The 12,906-nt window shown below is 42.9% G+C and overlaps 1 protein-coding gene across 2 annotated transcripts in view; it reads right to left on the reverse strand.

Annotated features, from left to right (window-relative positions):
* Positions 1–12,906, reverse strand: part of LOC111152855 (craniofacial development protein 1) — a 126,682-nt gene that overhangs the window by 90,001 nt on the left and 23,775 nt on the right. For both annotated transcript variants that reach the window (XM_022511537.1, XM_022511538.1), the window contains exon 5: positions 11,325–11,444. In XM_022511537.1, coding sequence (XP_022367245.1) covers positions 11,325–11,444 — 120 coding nt within the window. The remainder of the gene's footprint in view (positions 1–11,324; positions 11,445–12,906) is intronic.

A 12,906-nucleotide genomic window follows, 5' to 3' on the forward strand; every position in this document is an offset into this window, starting at 1 on the left:
TCTGCCCTCTAGTGTACACTAAAAGAATACACATGAAACAATGAACTCAACGAATCAGCATTTTTATTAGGTAACCAAAATAGTTCCCCTTCATTCCTAGAGCATCACAATTCTCTCCTTAAAGAAAGGTTTCCACAACCTTGTTTCCAATCAATTTCCAATTACCATGCTAAGTAAGCTCTGTGAACACCATAACTTCAGCCATCCTTCCTATTCTTCCTACACTCCCAGCAAAGCACCCCATGTACTTTCCTGACTTGAATTTCACACCAAGAGAAAACTGGTACAACCAAGGGTACAGTATTGTAGCAAAACAAAAATTTTTTGAAAGGTTTTATTCATTTATTTGACAGAGAGAGACACAGCGAGAGAGGAAACACAAGCAGGGGGAGTGGGAGAGGGAGAAGCAGGCTTCCCGCAGAGCAGGGAGCCAGATGCGGGGCTCGATCCCAGGACCCTGGGATCATGACCTGAGCCGAAGGCAAAGACTTAACCACTGAGCCACCCAGGCGCCCCTATAGCAAAACGAAGTTTTAGAAGTTTGTAACACATATAGCCATCCCGTTCTTGAACTCAGATTTTTTAAACTTGCTGCAACTATAACTCAATGATAAGAGCAAAAGGAAGAAAGCTGCTCTGTGTAATAAGTACAAATCCTCTAAGGATTTTCTAAAAACACTAGAATCTGTCCCACTGTGGGCAACCTTGAAAACCACTAGGGACACTTCCTACGTTCACAGTATCTGCTGTAGGTATTCAATCCAAACCGATAGAGGTTACCCCAATCCTGGTGACCACAAATGAAAAATTTTCTTGCTTTGAAAGCTTTTCTATGTTTGAGATCTCATTTAGATACTCACATTGGCTGGCACTTCACTATTTGACCAAACTGGTCAAATCTTCTACCACCCTCCCCAAACCAAAAAAAAAAAAAAAAAAAAAGAGTATTACTAGTCTCTCCATTTGTAATTATTCTGGTTCCTAGCTTAGCCTGGAACAGTATCTTCAAATCAAGAATGTGAATGAGATAACCTTGAATAAACTCAAAATATTCCAACTATTCATGGGGAAATCTTCAGGGAATTAATTTAATTTCAACTTCAAACTCATTTACTCTGTACCTGCAAAATCTACAGAGGTATATTTAAAAAGCAAGTTAAGAATAAGTTAAAACTGGGGTGCCCGGGTGGCTCAGTGGGTTGAGTGTCTGCCTTCGAATTAGGTCATGATCCCAGGGTCCTGGGATGGAGCTGCATCGGTCTCCTTGCTCAGCCAGCAGCCTGCTTCTCCCTCTCCCATTCCCCGGCTTGTGTTCTCTCATGCTGTCAAATAAAAAAAGTCTTAAAAAAAAAAAAAAAAAAAAAAGGATGAGCTAAAACTGAATGAAGCTAAATAATTAGCATCCACTGAAGAACATGAAGGTCAAAGTCCAGTGCAGAGTTTTCTTGCCCCATTACAAAACACATTATACTGGAGTGCCAAGTAAAATAAAAGCAAGACCACCAACACTGCCAGAATCAATCACTTCAATGGTCATAGCAGGTCCTTAAAAAATCATCCTGGGGCACCTGGGTGGCTCAGTGATTAAGTCTTTGCCTTCGATGCAGCTGGTTAAGCATCAGACTCTTGGTTTTGGCTGAGGTCATGATCTCAGGGTTGTGAGGTTGAGTCCCGCATGGGGCTCTGCACTCAGCGGGGAGTCTGCTTGAGATTCTCTCTCTCTCTCTTTCTCTCTTTTCCTCTGTCCCTCTCATTCATGCTTGCTCGCTCTCTCTCAATAAATAAATCTTAAAGAACAAAAGAAAGTAGTATCTTCTCGAAAGCTATTCTCCTACACTGGAACAAATGACTGCCAGAAGAAACGCACTGAACCCAACTGGGCAAGGATTATCTCCCAACCTGGCTCTCCTGGCAACACCCTCACATAAGCTGCGTACAGTGGAGAACTCAGACCTCAGTAGGAGCCAATTACCACCCAGAAGCTGCAATAACCATTACTGCTCTTACCCCTGGCTGACTGATCACATCTTGTCCACAGCTTCACTGCTGATAGATTATCAATGTACAAACATACCTGCAACACATTTTTTAAAATGTGCTACACCTTCAATTTCATGAGAGAGTAATGGGACTGAAATCCAATACAGGAGACCTGAATTAGCTGTGGTTATTAATGGGGGGAAAGCCTACAAAGGAAAAGGGAAGAAACATTCATCTCATTTCCGTAAAAAAACAAAAAAATTCAAAATAGCTTTCAAAGAGCCCCTCATTAGTTATAAAGCTGAAGAGATACTTTTTACCTAAAAAGACCAATGAGGTGGGTAAGAAAAAATGGTTGTATGACACAGCAGCCGAGAGTTCAGCCTTTATCTCAAATGGATGTGGACTGGAATCCTGCCTCCACCATCAACTAGAGAAACTCTACAAGTCAATGGTGCCTCCCTAAGCCTCAGTTTCCTGGTCTGTGAAATGGGTACCAAGTTAGCACTTACCTCTTAAAAGTATTTATATAGATACAATAAAATAATACATGTGAAACACAGCACTGTGCCTTAAATTTGGAAATCCGTCAATAGGAGCTATTTATCCTTTTGAAGAAAGGTAAAAAACACTTAACATGCAATATCGGAAGATAGTATGTCTGATACTTAATCTAAAGGACAAACTGGTGCCAAAATGAAACTGATCTGGTCATTGAAGGGAAACATGTCAACCCAGTGTTGAAAACACCTGACTACAGCAGGAACCCAGCAGGTAACAGGAAGAGCGAAGGAGCGGAGTCTGAGCTAGGAAAGGTCAAACCTCATCCACTCTGCTCCAGCTCACTGCTGCTGTAAGGGAAGACGGAGGGCAATGGCACAACTTCTTGTTTCTAAAGAAAAGCCAGTAATCCAGATTTTTATGTTAGCCTCCTGGTTTTTAAATACCAGCCAAATAAAAACATCCAAGGACAGGCTTGGTCTATGGATTGCCAGTTTGTGAATGCCTGCCCTGGAGTGGAGTCTCAAACCAGAAACTGAAGAAAAGCCCAGTGGTTATATAACTGAGGGACTCCAGCTCCCGAAAACAGTGTCCCTCTAAGGGGATTTTGGAAAAGAAAATTCTTCCCTGTACAAACTGTCCTAAGCCATGCAAATATTTAGTATTCCTGAACTCCACCCACCAAGTACCAGTGTGGTCTCCTCAAATCTTATGACAACCAAAATATCTCACCACACATTTCTGAACACCTCCTACTGACAGCACCACAACCACTAAGAATAACAAAGTTAAATCCAAAAGTTAGTGGTAAGGTCAAGAACATCTATTTACAAACAGCAATAAAATAAGAACAGGGCCGGCCCTGAGTCAACCAAACTAAAATCCCAAATTAGCATCCAACAGGAAATCTCACTAAGTAGAAAGCTTAAACCTCATTGTGGGAGCAAATCTAAAGGCTTAAATCACTCTTCCAACTTCTAGAATTAATTAAGAAGGAAGGAAACTGCCTTACCTTTTTTCTAGCCATTGCTTTAATAATGTTACTGAACATCATAGTTTTCCATCCATCTTTTTTCCTACAGCTGGAGCTTACATACAGAACGGTACATGCTTCAGAGAAATCACAGTGGAAGAAATCTAGGCACCCAAGGCACCCACCCTTCGTAACATTCCTGGATTTTCCTCTTATGGCTCATTCTCCTACTCAAGAGCGTGTCCAAGTTACCATATGACCGAGCAATTCCACACCCAGGTACATACCCAAGTGAAATAAAAACACACGTCCACATGAAAACCTGCACATGAACGTTCAGAGACACATTATTTGTAATAGCCAAGAAGTGTAAACAATTCTGTGTCTATCAATTAATAATAGGTAAACAAAATGTGGTATAGTCATACAATGGAGTACTACTTGGCCATAAGAAGGCATGCAGTTCAGAAACACGAATAAATCTTGAAAACATTATGTATGCTAGATCAAAGCAGCCAGACAGAAAAGGACAAATATTGTATGACCCCAATTCCAATTATAAAATGTCCAAACAGGCAAACTTAGACACGGAAGTTTGGTGGTTGCCTGAGAGCATGGGAGATAGGTAGGGATGGAGAGAGACTGCATTTCTTTTTTGGGGTGATGGAAATTATTGTGGTTGCACAGCTTTATGAACATACAACTATGCAAATAGGCTAAAAACCAATGAACTGTGCATTTTATTTATTTTTTATTTTTTTAAAGATTTTATTTATTTGACAGACAGATCATAAGTAGGCAGAGAGGCAGGCAGAGAGAGAGGAGGAAGCAGGCTCCCCGCTGAGCAGAGAGCCCGATGCAGGGCTGGATCCTGGGACCCTGAAATCATGACCTGAGCTGAAGGCAGAGGCTTTAACACAGTGAGCCACCCAGGCGCCCCAAACTGTGCATTTTAAATTGGTGAATAAACAAAAACAGCTTAATAAAGCTGTTCCTAAAAAGAAAAAAAAGCACATCCAATTTTAAATCATTAAATTGACTAATACCATTTGTTCTCTTAAAGACTATATAATATCACAGGTCACCAGCTGAAAACGCACTTTCTTCCAATCATCTTAGTTATTATAATAATTACCAATATTCCCTTAATCATATTTACTCTTTTGAAACAAGGTGATCTTCCTCTTCTTGGAGTGGCCATTCTCTAGGCATTAAAAGAACCTCACTGGGACTCCTGGGTGTCTCAGGTTAAGCATCTGCCTTCAGCTTGGATCATGATCCCAGGGTCCTGGGACTAAGTCCTGCATCAGGCTCCTTGCTTGACAGGTAGCCTGCTTCTCCCTCTGCCTGTCGCTCCCCCTGCTTGTACTCTCTCTCTCTCATTCTGGTAAATAAATAAATAAAATGTTAAAAAAGAAAAAAAAAGTAACCTATGTACATCTCTTCAGCAGGAACAGGGGCACACGCCAACTGACCAGGCATTTCACAAGGGTATCAAACTAGGAGATAAAAGTAGGATTTCTGGGGTAGCTTGTCTTTTTTGTTGTTGATATGAATTCATTTACTGTGAATAACTTGGAAGTCCTTTCTTCTCTGTTAGTAAAGACACCTGAAATATAATTAGACCTAGATTTTTTTAAGGATTAATTAGGATAGGGATATAAGGAACATAATAATGTGTCGCATTTATGAATAGAATATCAGATTTTCTAATGAGTTGTTTTTTAAGTTCATCTATAGATTTCTTGCTGGAAACAAAGCCTTCTCCTGTGGAAAAAATGCTTAGGTATTTTTTAAGATTTTACCTATTTATTTGAGAGTGAGAGGGAGCACAAGCAGGGGGAGGGGCAGAGGCAAAGAGAAACAGACTCCCCATTGAGCAGGGAGCCTGACATGGGGCTCAAACCAAGGACTCTAGGATCATGACCTGAGTTGAAGGCAGATGCTTAAATGACTGAGCCACCCAGGCACCCCTAGATCTAGCTTTTAAATGTTCTTCTCAGCAAGAAAGCAACCCCTTTAAAAGGGACTTTAAAAAAAATCAACACAGACCAGAGCTCTGATTGATCATTATAACAAGAAATTCTGATAAAAAATTAGAAATGGGGGCACCTGGGTGGCTCAGTGGGTTAAAGCCTCTGCCTTCGGCTCAGGTCATGATCCTGGGGTCCTGGGATTGAGCCCCGCATCAGGCTCTCTGCTCAGCAGGCAGCCTGCTTCCTCATCTCTCTCTCTCTCTGCCTGCCTCTCTGCCTACTTGTGATCTCTGTCTGTCAAATAGATAAATAAAATCTTAAAAAAAAAATCAGAAATGCTTCCACCTAATATTGTGGCTTGCCTAATTCTTGCTACTTTAAGTGACATGCACGATGCTCTCAATCAGAAGACTGTATGTTGAAAAATGCAAATCTTAAAAGCCAGTAAGGTCTTATTAACTCCTGTCTAAGGAGGCTGGGAGGGAAGAGGTACCTGCTCAGGCAGAAAGAATGTTGCACCCATGAAAGGCTCCTGGGTGCCAACTGGTCAAACACACTGAGCACAGACATGGCACAGAAACAGGCAGGGGCTACTGTCTTCACAGGTCTCTAGCCTGGGTCTTCTACCTTCAGCAGGACACTGCGCAGAATTCTGACTTTTCTATATGGGAGGAAAACGTTGCTAACCTGACACTACACACGATGTTGTGTGGAGACTCAACAATAAGGTCTTTGTTTTTTTCTCTCTCTTCTGTCAAAAGACCAAGACGACAAGACAAAAACCACATGGGAAAATTATGTTTTTCATTCTTAAATGTTTTTGCTGCTTCAGGTCATTCCCAATCTATAAGGTGGCAACTAAACACTAAGCCCTTAGTGTAACAAGCTGATGCCTGTGGCTACGATGATCAACTTTAACAAGTCTAATAGTAGCCTCCTGCTGGAATAGTGAGTAATAAACGTGGGGTGAAGGCTGATTTAGCCGAATACCCGCGAAAGCTGGGTTCCAACGGCCATCAGTGCTGGAGTGAGGACTGGGGCAGGGGGCTGGCAGTGCTGCGGGACGGATGGAGGGCAAGAAATGGATCCGGTGGATCAATGGGTTAGAGCCACGGAACTGCAGGAATTCAGGCACACCAAGCTGAGTATACTGTGCTTTCTACAGCCAAATGTGGAGAACACTTCCTATCATCTGTGATTCCTGCCTCTAATTAAAACTGGGTGTTTGGTTTACTTCATTCCCAAAGCATAAACCTTGGCTTTTTATAGCCCAAGCAGTGTGCTATTTTAAACATGTAGAGGAAATGCATTTTCAGTTACAAACATTTGCTCCTGTGTATCTGTTCTTATTTGCTAGCAAAGAATGTGGGACAGGATGTTTTACCCTCCTGCTCTGGTTTTCCTGTATTGCTTACATCTGTTTAGAGAGAAGAAAAATAAACAAATAAAGTGTTTCTGCTGGACAATTTCTATAAACTGAAGTAACTTCAAAAATGAAAATGAAAAACATCTGTGGAAAAGTATTATAATAATTTTATTTTAATAAATTGGATTATTTCTATAGATTCTTTCCTGAAAAGACCTCCCACACCAGGCATGTGCAGGCTGCAGCATATACTACTATCTGCACTGATAAAATGTGCCCACTTGGACACCCCAGACCAGATGCATTCCTCTTGACCCTGTCTTCTTCCACACACAACTACAACTTGGAGAAGCTTTCTGAGATGCATTTCAGAAAAATGATCATGCCAACTTTAAAGGTCACCTTCTGGATTTATCCAGCAATTTATTCAGAAATTTTCATGTACAACTCTGAGCACTTTTTTCACTCAGTTAGACATATCCTTGTACTCTGTTACATTTCACTACTGCACCTTCGAAGAAACGGGGGTACCTGGGGGGCTCAGCTGGTTAGGTGCCCAACTCTTGGTTTGAGCTCATTCAGATCATGACCTGAGGGTCATGAGATAGAGCTCCATGTTGGGCTCCATGCGAGGCTACAGCCTGCTTAAGAGTCTTTCTTTCTCTCTCCCTCCACACCCCCCACCCCTGCACTCAAATAAATAAATAAATAAAATCTTTAGAAGAAATCGATCTCAATCAAGAAACTGACTTAGTGAAATTTCACTTGACCCTTTTATAAGGGAGTTAGCAGTCCACTTATCTACTGAAAGGTATTTTACTGGTCGGTCCCTCTAGATTCCATCTGTCCTTCTGCTCTCTGTTCCACATGTGATCCTGTGTGAAGAGCTGGAGAAAGACACTCTTCATCAAACTTTGGTCAGGCTCCTTTGAGCCCTCTCCTCAACTAGGCCTCCATCCTTGCTGGGTGTGCATTTTAACAATTTAGCCCAATTTCAGCAAGAATCCTGCTAGCTCAGTTTTAAGAGAATGCTCCACTCTTGTTATCTGATCAGCCTGGATATCTGATTAAGTTCCTCATTCCCCACCCTCGACGTGTAAGTACGTACTCAGCCTGCCTTCAGTGAGGATCCTGTTAAGTCTGTTTAGCAAAAATCTCTCTACCCCTGGGGTCTCTCGTAACGTTCCATCGTCAGACACCGTCCTACTGCCCTCATTCTGCTCCCTGGCCATAAATCCCCAGCTGTCTTTGCTGTACTGAGAGCTGAGCCCCATCCCTCTCCCTTATCGTGACAGTCCTGCCACCTACTGCAATAATCCCAATGATGTCTTCCTTACCATTTTAATAGGCATCAGAATGGAGTGTCCTGGCAAGACATGGGAGAAGAGGAGGAATGGGAGATCTGGGTATTAATGTCCCTGGCTTCCCCCTGCAGAGTCCATTGCTCAAGTGAGGGGCTCAGTTCCTGTCAGGAGGCCCTCCCTATCTTCAGTGCCAAAACTGTCCCCCCTCTTGCCCCTTCAGGTCTAGGGGAAGTAATGCAGCCCCATATTACTAGTCCCAAGTACACCACACTATCCTATCTCTGGTTTTTCATCACTTTGTGAGTTATTACATTCTCTTCAAAGTATCCCAATTTGAGGATGCCATCTGTTTCCTGCTGGATCTCCCTAATACAGATATCATCTCAGCAATTTATCCTTCAGAATTATTGGCTCTTTCTAAGAAAGGAAGGCATGGATCCAAAAAGCAGTGAGGCTTCGCCATGTGACTTAGTGACTGAGGCAAGCTGACCTTGTTAAGCTACCACTTCTCCCTCCTCTAGTTATCTTCATCATTATAGCAACAGAATGTTTTCTGAAACACACATGGTTTCCAAGCAGAATCTCTAAGCATCAAAAGGGGATTATCTAAAGAAATACTCAAGGAGGCTAAAAGTAAAAATTGTGCTAGTTGAAATGAACTATGCTTGAACCCTAAGGTATAAGCAACTTTGCCTTTATTTCTATGTGGTACTTAATTCAGAGTTAACTTTTACAGTAAAACTTTTAATAGATGTCAGAGACACTGTTCAATAATACCACATACATGTCTGGTAACCCAAGTAAAAAACTTGGGTTAAGTTTTTTTCAAAAGATGATCTGTCGGGGCGCCTGGGTGGTTCAGTGGATAAAGCCTCTGCCTTCGGCTCAGGTCATGATCCCAGGGTCCAGGGATCGAGCCTCACATCGGGCTCTCTGCTCGGCAGGGAGCCTGCCTCCTCCTCCTCTCTCTCTCTGCCTGCCTCTCTGCCTACTTGTGATCTGTCAAATAAATAAAAATCTTAAAAAAAAAAAAAAAAAGATGATCTGTCAAATTCAGACTGTAGTAGATTATGAAATCAGTTCAGTGGCCCGGGACATTTTTTTAAAAAAAATGATACATATTCCACACTATTATGTAAGACAGAAAATCAGAATTCATCATATGTAGCAAAGGTAAATATTTCACCACGTTTTCTTTCACTTTTTTACATCTATTGTTATGAGCGTACTAGGGCATCCTATAAAATGCACTCCTTACTGTGAGTCAATCAAGTCTGAAAGCTACTGGTCTGAAGAGAATCCCTTTCAAACAATTTAACAATTACAAGGCAAAAAACAGGCTGCTTCAGCCTACAGCCTCACATTTTTTTTATCTCAACCCTCACTAAAAATAGTTTATTTTGTCACTCAGTATAAAAACTTTATGAAATAATACTTACCAAATAGTATAGTATGCTATTTTTTAAAGAGATTTTATTTATTTATTTGACACAGAGAGAGAGAGACAGGGCGCGGACAGGCAGGCAGAGCAGTAGACAGAGGCAGAGGGAGAAGCAGGGTCCCCATGGAGCAGGAAGCCTGATGCAGGGCTGGATCCCAGAACCTTGGGACCATGACTTGAGACGAAGGCAGACGCTTAACCAACTGAGCCACCCAGACACAACCCCCCCCCCCCATTTTATTTCTTTTAAATGATGGTTGTAAACCACAGCCTGAAAACTGCTGGCCTAGAATCTGAGCAGGGGCAGTGCGAAGAGCCCTGTTCACTTCACTCCATTCCTCCCACGGCTGCTCTCTTTGGTGTTTACATCGTTTCCACCATGGTAGCAAGCTCTCAAATCCCTTTCTTTCTTACGTTTCTATGTAACCACTACGTGACTTCTGCCACCTACTCATTCCAGTGAGAGCGAAAGCCTTGGGGTAAGGAGCAATGAAGAGCATATGGGAGGTGTGGACAGGGCCTGGCCATGGACTTGCACTCACCATCACAGCACACACGGAGCCACATCTTACCGCAAGCAACTGCCGCTCACAGCCTGAGGACTGAGGGCATGTGGATGCAGTCCTGAGCCAGTGACAGATGGGAGCTGGAAACTACCCCAGAATCCTTGCCCTTGCCGTGTTCTTCACCACCTCTCTGAGATACTAGAAGAACGGAGGGAGCACCAGCCGCTACTGGCAGTAACCTGCCAGAATCCACATCCTACCCGGGCTTCCTTCCCAGCCTGTCCACCTCCCTGCTAGGGCTTCCTGGAGTCCGCTCCCACACGAATGACCTGTACCCAAACCTCTGTCTCAGGGTCTGCTTCTGGGTAAACACAACCTAGATGAGCACACAAGCTTACACAGCACTGTGTGGAGCCAGCGCTACAAAGATGAGAAAGGCCTTTTGAGCTTTATGAGGAAAGCTCATAACCTGATAGAAAAACCTATCATTTTTTTTTTAAATGAAAAAAATAAGAACCAAAATTTTACTGTTTGTAGCAACGAGATAAGTACATATGTTTAGGGAGGGAAGGAAGAAGTGACAAGCTGTGTGACTGAAGGGCCAGAGAAGCGCCTGGAGGTGACATGTTCCTCCCCAAACCCTCTAGAAGACAGCCCTCCCCACAGGAGTCAGCGGCTGGTGAGTGCTGCCAATGGGCCACAGTCCTCGTTCACATCCCTGCAGGCTAGTGCCTTGGCTTACCGTATTTACTGTGATGCTTTACATCTTACGTACAGGTTATAAAGAAGGGAATCTTTATTTTCCCCAATGGAAAAAAATTCTAGTCTTCAGCTAAAAATAACTCAAGTAATATGGAAAATACGAAGAAAGAAAAACTATTACGTTCCCAGCAGTGTGTCAATAGAATTACTTGCAAATCAGCTCTGACCTTCCAATGTTCCTTTGAGGTCCTTGGGGGATGGGACTGAGGGCTCAACCCCAATCTTCACTAGAAGTTCTAATAAACCGCTGACATTTTCATTCAAAAATTATTTTTAAATGTAAAATCTCCTACACGTTCGGGTCTGTGGTCAATGCTATAAATCAGCACTTTCTTCAGGTGGAATCAAACGAGAAACCTAAGGCTCATTTTTCATTACACCTTCTATTTTGGCAAACATTTCAGCAAAGGCAAACGAAAACACGTCCTGCCAGCTACAGTTCCAGCGGGTGCTTGTACCAAGAACGGCTTCTGCTGCACGCCAGGCACACCCGAGCCTGAGACCAGAACACTCACCCAGACCCGGCAGGGAGTGATGGCAGCGCAGCAGCGACAGGAGCCGGTGGCTTCTCCTTCTCATTTTGCTTGAAGAAAGATTTGGCTTCTTTAGATGTAGCATCCACTTCCTTAGTCACCCTGTGCCAAGGAGGAAAATGTCAAGTTTTTAAGAAGAGTAAGAAGAGAAACAAAATCTAAGGAAAGGGGTAAGTAACAACAAGGAAAACACCCAGTGGGCTTCCAATGAGTTCTGGCTGCTGAGGTTTCTAATTCAAGTCCACTACCACAGTTCTAAGTAAAGGCATCTTCCCTCACTAAAGAACAACAACGTGTGTACTTGATCTCCCTCAAATCGCCTCCGTTTCTTCTGTCAGCTTGCCACACACACCAGTGGTCACTGCTGAATCACGGCTCCTGTGGGCTGCAGATGGCAAGGCTGAGAAGGTTCTCCCACTGCCCCTCACATGCGGATTAGGACTCACAGTTAAAGGTCTGGGGAGCAATGGGGAGATGGAATCTCTGGGTGGAAAACACTAGCATTATTTTCAGAAGAAGAGTAACAATATAAACAACTGGAAATATTCTGCAGAATGCTCCTGTTTCACAGCTAAAATAACCCAAAGATGGAAGAAAATGCCTTCGAGCTGGCTAACCAACACTCATGTGGGAGTGGAAAAAAATACAGGATGCAGAATCCTGTCCAAGTTCAAATCTGGAAAAACGGTCTTCAATAAAACTGAGTCCTGGGGCGTCTGGGTGGCGCAGATGGTTAAGTGTCTGCCTACGGCTCAGGTCATGATCCCAGGGTCCTGGGATCAAGTCCTGCATCAGGCTCCCTGCTTGGTGGAGAGTCTGCTTCTCCCTTTCCCTCTGCTTCTCTCCCTACTTGTCCTCTCTTGATCTGTCAAATAAATAAATAAAATCTTTAAAAAAAAAAAAAAAAAGGTAAAAAAAAAAAAACAACAACAAAACTGAGTCCTAAAGGTTCAGACAATGCCTGAGATTTCAACTAAAGAGAGAATAAGTGTTTAATGCCTGCTTAGTCTTGCCAAGTCAACAAAAACATCTGAAGAATTTTATTTAAATTCCAGTCTATCTGTAGGAGGGTCCAAGATTAAGGTCACTGTACTATGAGCGGTGAGCCAGGTCCTCTGGAATAAACTGGTCAAGACCAACTGCCGGTGAATCGGATAAACTCCATCTCCACAGGGATGTCAGTCTCTGTCTCTTCTCTCCTTCCAACCGGGCTTCTGGGGAGCAGAAGCAATTTTTCTTCACACCTACACTATGTCACCTATCAAGTGGCCCAGAGTAAGAGTCTGAGAGTTCTATACTGAGAATCTTCACTAGGAAACACTGGCAAGTTTATATTGAGCGGCGACTTAAAACACCACTACCTTTTGTTACTCCCCATCCATGGTCTTGCAATGGTCAGTATTATTCAGAGGATCAAATGGAAATTGCTGAACCTCTAAAATCTGGTCTCTTTCCCGGGCTTAATTTGTGTGTCTCTCTACTCTCCCCAATGACCTTCTCAGTAATGAGAGCCAAGAGTAAAAAATAAGAGGGAGAATATACACCACAGATTAGACCATCACTC

Source organism: Enhydra lutris, unplaced genomic scaffold, assembly GCF_002288905.1.
Source record: "Enhydra lutris kenyoni isolate GAN:26980312 unplaced genomic scaffold, ASM228890v2 scaffoldscaffold30, whole genome shotgun sequence".
Taxonomy (NCBI): domain Eukaryota; kingdom Metazoa; phylum Chordata; class Mammalia; order Carnivora; family Mustelidae; genus Enhydra; species Enhydra lutris.